Raw genomic sequence first — 11368 nt, forward strand, 5'->3', positions numbered from 1 at the left:
TCGCAATAAAAGCGTCTGCAGCGCAACTCTCGAACAACTGCCGTCATGACTCCCAAACGCGTGTCCTTTTTTGAAAATCAAATTAGAGCAAGCGCGCTCAGCACGGACCAAAACCCTCCTGCTACCTTGCAAACTCCCCGCGCCAAGACGGGACCCTTGTCGCAGGGAGTGGGGGGCAATTGATGAAGGGGAATTTGGCCCGACCTCGTAGTTACCCGACACGTGGCAGAAACAAGCAGCTCGGGACAGTAGAGCGCCCGGAGCAAGCACCGAAAGCAAAGTCCAAGCTCGCTACTGAGCCCGAACTCTAGACCGCCCTACTAGGAGCCCGAGCTCCCCCCTCAAGGGCCCGAGCTCCCCGCCAAGAGCCCGAGCTCCCTACCACGAGTCCGAGCTCCCTGTTAAGAGCCTGAGCTCCCCGCCAAGAGCCCGAGCTCCCTATTAAGAACTTGGAGCTCCCTACTGAGAACCCGAGCTCCCTACAAGGAGCACAAACTATATTGGGCCCCAAGCCTCGCAAAGCTGTGACCCGAGCTGGCCCGTGGCAGCTCGGAACACTCACCAAACCGAATTCAAGACATCTCGCTCACTCCAACACTTCGCCTCCGAAACACCAGGCTAATCAAGCGTACCTGACGCCAGGGACGACCGTATCCTTGGGTGACGCACCTGACTGATTTGGGATCTGACGCCTGACAGCCGCACTTCAAACGGCCTCTTGCTACCGCCACCTGCCACCGTCGTTACTAACCGCAGAGACGGCTCTGACAAAGGAACAGTGGCGGTTCTGACCGGCCAGAGGAAATGACATCCGAACTGGCAGGAGTTCAGAAGTAATCATGCCCGATCTGACAGAAGCCTGGGAGTGAGTGCGCGAGGTGGTTATAAAAGGCTCCTACCCCCCAGAAACGAGGTATGCTAACTTTTGCGCTATCTGGTCTATCTTGCCTTTGAGAAACTCTAACTTGAGCTTCGGAGCCCTTACGTCGGGTCCTCCCCAGAGCTTCTCTTCCCCTTCCGTTTCAGGTCCCTGCCACTCAGTTCAGAGGCAAGATCGTTGACAGCTAAGATTGGCCGGATTGTACATCATCAGATATATCCTACAACTTGGGTTAATATGCCCTCGGTCAAAGAAACAACAATCCAACTTAATACAAGTTGATCTAGTTGTATCCGTGAAGAATAAAAAGGGTTAGGAATTTTGTTACTACTATCATTATGATCTGAAATCTCCTCTAATGGTGGCTTGATTGATCCATCAATCAGACCCATTAGTTTGTGAGCTGGAAGAAATGGTAGTAATGGTTGTAGAAAATTTTTGGTGCGATAATGAACTAGAACTCACTACTTCAAATGAATTAGCACTGCTGGCCACCATGGAGAAATTACAGAGCTTGGCTCAGATACCAAGTTAGAGAAATAAGAGAATGGGAGTGAATTAAATCGTGTATTCAATTGATGTGTCAACATATACAATGTTGTTATACTAATATACAAATAACAATGAGAAAAAGGAAAGAAATAATAAAAAAAATAAAAAGAATAATTAGGTAATTGTCTTTTCATAGAATTTTCCTAAACTAAAATCTTCCTTTCTTGAGTCTTTCCAATCTTAGAGGATCGACCCCTCTCTTTCCATTATACTATGTTTTTTCGGTAAAGTAAGAATTCATTAGGCTCTTATTGTTTGTAGTGCAAATCTAAACCCCAGATTCAAATTTTGCACATATGGTTCAGTTTTGTATATATTTGTTATAGTTATGAATTATAGATTACTACACTTGATAAATGAGACAAAGCGTGGGATGTGATCTAATCACAGTTTATAAATATATATATATATATATTTATAATTTTTTATTATATATATTCATATAATATATATTGTAAAAATCAAAAAACCAAAAAATTGACGAACCGAACTGGTCAATTGGTTAATCAACTAACTTCAGTTTGGTTTCAGCTACCGATTTTCCAAAAAACGGTAATACCAGTTCAGTTCAAAAAAACATCCCACAGTTCGGTTAACTGAACCAGGAGGACCCCTAACTAGAGATAACCGTGAGAACTAAGAACCAACAATAAGAAGAAGAAAAGAAAACCAAAAATCAAGTAAGATGAAGAAATGAATCTTAAACTGGCCAGTTCCAGCCTTCAATTCCTCGTTGGAAGAGAAACCCACAGACTACGAAGATCATGGTTTTGAAAACCGGAACAGACCTGTTGACCCAGGAACTGGTCAGGCAACTAGTTCTGTTTCACCCAATGTGCCAAAAAACTATTGATTTGGTTAGTGGCCAGCGGATCCACTTGGTCAAACCGTCAACCAGTTGACCCAAACAACAATTTTTAGCCATTTTCTATTTTAATTTTTTTTTTTAAATCAAAGCAGGTCATCCATGCAAACTACACAATCAGACCATTTGACCCAGGAACCAGTGGTCAAAATGGTTCCATGTCCGATTTAGTTTTTAAAACCTTGATGGAGATTACAGAGGAGAGAGGATTTTCTTGGAAGGGCCTTCTCCCTCTATTAGGTCGGCTTGGTTTCGGTTTTCTCTGTCACTCAAAACTACTCAGATTCTAGAAGCACTTCTATATAAAGAAGTCTCTTCATACTATTAGGTTTTATTTTGAAAATTTAAAGAACACTGAAGGGTAAAATTGATCGCAAAGGATAATTTTGAAATTAAAAAAATAATATAAGTCACGTGACAACCAAACGGACTATAACGATGCATTAATGATAGGAGAGGATTTTGTCCATTGTCAAAAATCTTAGGCTTGATTTGGAAAGAATACAAATACAAATATATACAGTGCAAATACATACAAAATAATACAAAATACAAGGCTTTGCACTCTATAAATTTGCATTTGTACTCCTTCCAAATTTACAGAATGCTAAATCTCATATTTTTGTATTATTTTATATGTATTTGTACTGTACATATTTATATTTGAACTCTTTCTAAAATGAACCTTAAGGTTGTATTTGATTTAGATTTGTAAGTATTTATTTGAAATACAGAAATGTAATGAAGAAGAATGCATTACTGTACGCATTTTTTGGGTACAAATTTGTATTTTTTGAATATCGAGTTGATCGAATGGGAAAGAGAACACTGTACAGCTTTTGCATCAATTTAAAACAAACAGGAATAGGACAAAAATAAGTTAGAACTGAAAAAAGGGTATTTATGCGGACTTATATTGCAAGCAAATTAACGCAACCTAAGGGTCTTTAAGTTATTTTCAAATAGTAGGGTATTCTTTTTTTATTTGCTCAACCATAGGATTACGTTATTTTTGATGTACGGTTGAACGTGAAGGTGGAGCACTTGTGGCCTTGTGGGATGCATTTTGTGAAGATTTTTGATAGATTCAGACCTGTCATCTGTTTTAATGTCCTCCTCACCCGTGGACATGGGATTCGAGTTTACATCCACATCCCACAAGGGAGAGTCCCACAGTACATCTCCGCTATGTATTGGAAACATCTCTCGATGATAATATCAGAAATGATGATGTCATCATTGGAAGTTTTCCAATACACGGCGGGGATGTGCTGTAGGACATTGTGGGGTGCCCCCTAATGGGGCGCAGATCTAAACTCATGGGACTCAAGAAGGCATATTCTTCAAGGTTATTCAATTCATATGATTTAGTCAAGATCAGATTGACACCCCACAAGTGTTCCACTGCACGGCTCATCTGTGTATTGGGAACATCTCCCAATGATAAGTATAGGAGATGTTCTAAATGCACGCTTAAATGCATGGTTTTTAAAAGCGAACTGGTGATCGAATCAGTCAGGGGCCCGATTACCGATTCAAATGGTCCAACCATTTGACCCAAATAGCCAGCCCATTCTGACAAAAAAACTAAAAAAATTAAAAATTAAAAAATGGTCAAAACCGTTCAAATGGTTCGAATGGTTAACTGAGCTGTTCAGCGGTTTGTTGACCAAAATCAACGATTTTGGAAGAAATAGCGGTTTTGGAAGAAAAGAGAACCAATCAGGTGACCGATTCCCAGTTTTTCGGATACGGTCCAGTTTTGAAAACAGTGCTTAAATGTGCTTATTGAGCGTTTGTGGAGTGCCAATCTGATCTCGATTTAGTACAGTCACTTCATCTCACCCGAATTAGGATTGGATCTTCCTTCTCAATTCCAAAGTTTGGAAGGAAAGATTCACCTTCACCCCAGCAGAATGAGCAGAATTGAAGAAATTCGGTTTAGCTGAACGCCATTGCTGTGTAGCAAGCTTTGGGATTATTAATAACAAGCCAACACCAGTCATAAATGCTAAGTGACTACAAGATAATTAGTGTACGTAGGGATCTGCTATCAATAAAATGCTTGAGAATGGCTTGTTGGAAGCATTTGATGGGAGCATGATAAACTCCCAAGATGTCATATTATGTTATTAATTTGAGATAATCAACTATCTTAAGGCTATGTTTGGTTCTAAGAAAAAGGTAGAAAAGGAAGGGAAAAGTATGAAAATCTATACAAAGTTTGTAAAAGGTTTTTTACCTTTTCCTAGTTTTTCCTTCAAACCAAATATAGCTTAAATGTAATAATGTATCAAGCATCTATCTATCGATCTATCTATCTATTTATTATACATATAATGCAGTTGTTGATATTAGTCTCTCCATCCTTCTCTATTATTTTACTAGCTAGTTTTACAATATTTTTGCTACTTTTAAAACTTTAAGAAAATTATTTTAATTTTTATTTTCTAAATATTTCCATTAATTGGGTAGTGAGTTTCTGTTGAGAATCAAGCAATGGATTCCAATTTCCAAACCAGCATATCTCGAGTGATTAATTTTATGAACAAAACCATCAAACATCGATCTAGGATCTGGTCAACTGTCGGGTTAATGGTTCAGTGGTTTTTAGCTGCCCAAATTCATGATGGACACCCCCTCAACTAAGGGAGGGGAGTTGGTACAATGGCCTTTGGATTGATCAATACAAATTAATTATATGAATGTCATTTCTATTAACTTGATGCTTTAAGTAAACATAACAATTTGTATTAATCAATTCAAACTACTGTGTCAAACAAACACTCCCTAAAATTAAGAAGGTAATGTATCAAAAGTGCAATATAATGAGTGACACACGGAACATTAGTGTATGATGATTTGTGGGTAATTTGCAATTCATAAACGTCGCTAGGCTTATGTGGCCTCGCAGCAGATATTTTTTTTTTTTTTCCTTCCACTTGACTTTGACTTATCGTTTTTAACGGGTCATTGATATACGTCGGAACAAAAACCACCAATAATAACACAAGCCACTCACATTTAACTTATCTATTAAAAATATCACTTACATTAATTAAAATAGTCAACAACCTTGAATGTTTTTTGGGTTACTCAACAACTAGGTCTTTTCCTCGTCACTTGCAATAGATTGGTTGTAAGTCATTAAAATTGAAGATCAGGACGCGTGGGAATAGGGGTGTAAACGGATCGAATTTGAGCAATACCCAAATTTGAATCCGATTAAAAAAATCGATATCTGAATTTGAATTGATATCTGATGGATATCGAATTTGATTAAATATTTAAATATTTGATTTAATTTGAATTTGATTAATTAATTATTTTAGGTAATTAATAAAATATAAAATAAATATTTTATTTAGATAAAGTATATAAATTATTTATATAATTTAATTATTATATATAAATTATATAAGATATTTAAAAACTTTATATATTATATATAATAATTAAATAATCAATCGAATTTGGATATTTATCGAATCAAATCAAGTCATCCAAATTCGACCGATTAGATATTTGAATTACCCGAATTTGATTCGATTATGTCAAATCTCAAATTCGAATGAAATCAGATTTTCGATTAAGGTTGAGGTGCCCTCACCTCTCATAACCTCTTATTGGTCATAGATTTACATCAATCCAATCCAACACAGCGGGAGTTGTAGAAGTACAACTAAGGGTTTGGATCTATTACCCACAATATGTTCTCACGTTTACGGGATATCATAGTTGTGTATGGGAAAAGGTTGTATCGACTAATACGTATTGTTGGGAATTGGAGTTTTGGAAACTTGGAGAAAAAACTCGAAGAGATGTTATTACCAAAATAAACAAAGAAATAGTTTCAGTTTTTGAAAACTCAAGAAATCAATCAGTAAATTAATACGTAATATGGTGTACAAAATGTCTTTTTAAGTGATATAATTACTTGAGAAAAATAACAAAGTTGATGAAAAGAATAAGCTTAATAAAAGACATGACAAAGTCTTTCTAATACCTGGAAATATTAAGGCGCTTATGTTGGGCAGCTCTTGGTGAGTTAGTTCCACCACCCTGATCGGACAAATCGCAACTCAAACAGGTATTACTCCATTCTTTCATCTCTTTGGCTTGCGCCTAGCAATTAATATTTTACATTAATTTAAAGATGTGAAGCAACCGCAGAACCTCGACTGTCTAAAGGAAACAGATCGCATTGAGGGAAGAGGAAAGAGAAGTCACCCATGCCATTATCAGAAACTCCTTTACTCACAAAAGCCCTACGTCGTGTAGTCCCACCACCCAGTTTAGTTCGAGAGAGTATTAAACAGAGATTCCCTCCCCTAATGCATCTACCAAAAAGAAGGGGGACACCAGAAACACATGTGAAACAATCCAAATATCCCAAGCTTCAAACCAGAAGAATAGGGTAAAAAAAAGAGGAAACAAGGACCCAACAAGATGAATTATATAGTTGCTTCTATTTACTATTTCGATAGATACAAAATTTCAGATACATACAAAACAAAGGAAATTAAGGAATTGCAGAGAAATTGAATCTATACTATAGATGTATGAATTAACTATCTGTAGTAGATCACTAAGCCCCCAGAATCAGTTACGATATAACGAGTCATGCACGGCCTGGCTTTGCCCAGTTTGACTTGTTGAAGATTTATGCTTCGCAAGCTTCTTCAAGATGCATGCAACAGCAAGTTTTGCACCAACAGCAGAGTGGCCACGACAAAGGCAAATGACACCCCCAAGCAGAAGTAGGCCATTAGCAATCCATTTCTTTGATGGCCTTGAAATTTTCCTCTCTTTGACATCACCAACAACCTGCCTGCTGCTGGAACTAGAAACGGAGCTTCCCAGAAAGTTTGGATGGATCTCCGTAGGCATGATTTCAAACTCAGGCGGGACCTAAATGATAAGAATATAACTTGTTGGAAAATAAGCAACCAATTGAAGGTAGATGGATGACAGAATAGACATACGATATGCTTGGAACTAAAAGCCTTGATTTCCAGATGAATCATCTGCAATCATAGTTTCACCTCAAAAGAAATGGTGGTAGAAGGTTTTCAAACAAGTTATATGAGAAAATTACAAAATTATTATTTTCCTTCCTGGCCTTGATGGGTTTAATTTGAACTTGAAATAGAATCAATTCCAACAAGTTGAATTTTTTTTGATAAGTAATTAATTGCAACTAGCTGATAAGCAAGTTTTTTATTTATCTTCTTTGTAAGTACCCTATAAAAACCAAAGGTTGTACATGGAAATCCCAAATAGTCCTCACCTTCTGGATAAAATTAACTGCAGTCAGAGATGATCTTGGATGAGGGCAGCTTCTTAGAGAGTATTTGCGCAAAGCACTATCCATTTTACAAACATAACTCCATATGCCCTTGGCAAATACAAGTTTTGTCATTTCTACATTCAATCCAGCATCTTCTTGGTGCACCATTTTGATCTCACAGGCATTTCTACCAGGTACTGAAACCAGAAGATTCAAATAACAATAGGATTCCCTCCAAAAGATACAAAGATATCAAGACACTTGAACTAGAAGCCAACACAAAAAGATCAAGAAGGTTGAGTCAGGCACTTACCCTTCCTGATTCGCCATCCAGATCTGAAGAAGCCAACACGAACATACTTCTTCTGAAGTGGTGCCAAAGCATGCTGACATTCCTGATCATGGCCATCAAAGATGAGTTTAAGGAGCAGTTACTTATTTGGAAGGCACAAGGGAGCAGAAACATTAATATAATGAAATTGATAACAGTAAAGTTGCAGAAAATATAACCACTATGTTTTGAAATCAAGACCACCACCATCACCACCATTATGGACAACAATAGTACTGCCCAACACACACATGAGATAAATAATTCTGACATCTAATTTGTTCGGATTGATGAATGGTAAAAGGACACTACCCAATGTTGGCCCCAGTTATCTGGGATCTTGGGCAGTGTAGACTGGATGCAATCCTAAACTTTGGCTTTTTTTTTGGCACAAGGTGGCCTCTCTTAGACTTGAATCTGTGTTCTCACGCATGGAAGTCCAAGATTTAACCATTACACTAAGTAATGGCCCATTGGCCCCCTACTGGTGTGTGGTAATAGCAAAAATAAAATGAAATAAATCTAAACATAAGTAGTTTCAAGGTCAATGAATTTCAATGGTGCTTACCTTGATAAAACAGTAGAACGTCTTATCTTTCCCTTCCCACAACCGCCAAGTCAATACATACTCTCTTGGAGTTAAGAGTGGGAACTTTTTAACCGACCGGCCAATTTCTGTTCCATTAGATTCATCAATCTGCAATTGTTCATGCTCTATCCATGTCTTGTCCCACTGTTTCCTATATTCATTGTCCATGTAAAAATCTCTCACCAATTCTGTGGTGCAATCCTCAAATATTGTTACACTCAGATACTTCAGGGGGCCATCCTAAGAACAGCAACAGAAAAACAAAATTTTAAATGAATATTCACAAGCTTGCAACTCAACCTAGAACCTTTTCTTAAGGAAAATGGGCTACACAAGAGGGGTAACCCTCCTCCAAAGTCCAAACCCTTAACACACACCCCCCCCCCTATCCAACCCTGGTGAAGGCAGGACTCAATCCCAGGTCTTTGCTACATTCATATAGATACTTTACCAGCAAGCTAGTTGGCACCTTCAACTCATCCTAGAACTCAGTTGAATCAACTTTAGTTCGGTACTGGCATCCAATTACAACTTTTAATTAAAATTTCAAATAATACACAACTGCATGACTGAACTCCTATAAAGGGTCTGGAATGGAAGTCAACCCTGGAGTCAAATAGATATAATATACATTGATTTCTATTGATGGTAATTATAATTATGGCTAAATACAGAGATAGAGCTAAAGTAGTCATAGAGAAAAGTACAAAATTATCTTTTCCTAGAGGTAGCACAATTTGATGTAGATGACAGAATTAATGCCCCCCCCCCAAAAAAAAAAGAAAATAAATAAATAAATAAATAAAGAATATATAATCAATGACAAAAAATGGTTAAGTAAGAAGCAAGAGCAAACCCAACTTTTAAGTTAATTCCCAGATCGGTTCTAATCCCACGGAGTGACTGAATCAATTTTCAAGTTTTTAAAAATTTTGAACCCTGGAAACAAATAACCTAGCACTCCAAGGTGCCGCAAAACCTTGCAAGAACAAAAGAAGAAAGACAAATCAACTTGGCATGCCTATATCCCTTGAAAATCAAGTTTTTAAAATGTTCAAATCCTTGAACCAAATAACCTAGCACTTCCGGTTAATCTTGCAAGAACAAGAGAAGAAAAATAAATGAACTCAACATGCCCATAAACCTTCCAAATACATGGATATTCTTACATTTTAACAGGCAATTCTACGGTTTGTAAGAACATACTAAAGTTTTGAAAAATCCATGTCTGTATCTTCCATATTTATATATTCCAGAAGTCAAAAGAAAACACATGAAAGTAATCAGAAAAGAGCACAAACCTTCGGTTTGCAGCACTTTGCATTATATGATAGCATTTCATTTCTTTTTTCTATGACATCCTCCCATTTCTCCGTCTCATCAAGCCTCCCATCCAAATCTTTTATCAAAATTTTCAAGTCATCATCGGATACAATCTCCGATACTCTGCAGTAGAAAGATATATCCCTACATTATTTACCAAAAAAAAAAGAAGTATGAGAATTATAAAATCACTGTTATCGCCTCTTCTCTAACATCAACAAATATATATAGGTTTTCTACAGATTACTGTTATCGCCTCTTCTCTAATTACAGCCCCTGGATGCAAATCCCAGGACTCCAAATGCATAAATATCTAGAACTTTCCAGATTACCCAATTAAGAATCCGTCTAGAAATGGATTTGGAAGACGATAATTTGGAAGTCGTGAGAAGAACGATAGTTCAATCGAAGACTAACTGAAGCTAAAGCACATAAAAAATAGAGAACCCAAAAATTCTCAGGTTTGATAACAGTTATATCGCTTCACCTGTACTGTAATACCCATCGAAATACAAGAGCTTGTACGGAAATTTAGGGAAGAATAAGAGATTAAAGTACAAATTTCAGGGGAAGAACAGGAAGGAATAAAGTTACTTGATTTGCGGATTTCCAGAAGGAGAAAAGGTCGTTTTCGCATTTTGTGGAGACGACGAGGATCTGAAACGCTTGGGAAATGACCTAGCGGAGTGCCAGATGACGATAAAGAGCAGGACGATGATCGTGGCCCATCCACCATGAACGTTCTCCCGCCAAAATTCTTCGGAACCAACGAATATTCCCGCGAAATTCCATGAACGAAACCAGTGTTTGGCCATCTCAGCTGCTGTTTCTTTAGTCTCTTCGGACTCTCTTACCCCCGATAAAAACCATGTTTTCTCAGCGCGTGTGCCTTTTGTTCTTCTCTGTCCCCCTTCCTCTCTAACTTGGGGACGAGGGAAGAAGACTACTTTAACCAACGATACGATGAGCAGGGTGTGTAGTGCGCATAAACTCGCACATCAACGGCCACCGATGCCTTGACGACAGAATCGCTTCGAATCTCGATCGTTCCATCGTGGGTTTGGAGCTTTGGAGAAAGAAGAATCGTGGCTGTCCGGCTGTGGTGTGGTCCCCATCGATCAGCCACTCACTGCAAGATCATAGGGTCTGGACCCACAGTGGCCACAGCAGAAGATATCAGTTCAAATGAACAGCATCGTTGCACCATCTGATCATTGACCAAGAATTTTCTCTATCATGGGACCCATTGCAGAATTAAGGTTATTTATGTGATCCCTCGGTGAGTGTTGTGCCTATTTTTACTTCAGAACCAGACAACCAGACCCACCTATGGTATATTCTTAGTGGAGCCCACCAAACACTAGAGAGTAAAGACTCAGTTTCCCCTGTTCCAAATAGATCAGACGGTTGAGAGCTCCTGTCAAGATGACTTGTTTGCGGTCAACAAATGGAGCACAATCTTCCAGAAGAGCCCAAAAGAGTTCCAAGGTGAATAGGTGCCACATGCAGTAGTGGGCTTGGGCCCACGAAATCATCCT

At 38.1% G+C, this 11368-nt stretch overlaps 1 protein-coding gene across 2 annotated transcripts; it reads right to left on the reverse strand.

Moving 5' to 3' along the window:
* Positions 1-6747: 6747 nt before the first annotated feature.
* LOC104590288 (uncharacterized) lies at positions 6748-10763 on the reverse strand. 2 transcript variants are annotated; one of them, XM_010248884.3, is made up of 6 exons: positions 10425-10763; positions 9809-9974; positions 8487-8747; positions 7901-7982; positions 7588-7784; positions 6748-7208 (listed from the first exon to the last, which is right to left on the reverse strand). In XM_010248884.3, the coding sequence occupies exons 1-6, from the start codon at positions 10643-10645 to the stop codon at positions 6900-6902; spliced, it is 1236 nt and encodes a 411-aa protein (XP_010247186.1). In that variant the 5' UTR covers positions 10646-10763; the 3' UTR covers positions 6748-6899. The 2 variants fall into 2 exon arrangements, with proteins under 2 accessions (XP_010247186.1, XP_010247187.1); XM_010248885.3 differs by having other exon boundaries at positions 9809-9953; positions 10425-10762.
* Positions 10764-11368: the final 605 nt, after the last annotated feature.

This window comes from Nelumbo nucifera, chromosome 8 (genome assembly GCF_055504915.1).
Source record: "Nelumbo nucifera cultivar China Antique chromosome 8, China Antique-T2T, whole genome shotgun sequence".
Taxonomy (NCBI): domain Eukaryota; kingdom Viridiplantae; phylum Streptophyta; class Magnoliopsida; order Proteales; family Nelumbonaceae; genus Nelumbo; species Nelumbo nucifera.

What these genes read in the sequence shown, in the direction of transcription:
- LOC104590288 (XM_010248884.3), bottom strand. Translation starts at nt 10,645, where the DNA reads ATGGCCAAACACTGGTTTCGTTCATGGAATTTCGCGGGAATATTCGTT. An exon ending in TGGATGGCGAATCAGGAAGG is followed by an intron (nt 7,785 to 7,900) that starts GTAAGTGCCTGA and finishes TTCTGGTTTCAG; the next exon opens with TACCTGGTAGAAATGCCTGT. An exon ending in CAGTTAATTTTATCCAGAAG is followed by an intron (nt 7,209 to 7,587) that starts GTGAGGACTATT and finishes CTTATCATTTAG; the next exon opens with GTCCCGCCTGAGTTTGAAAT.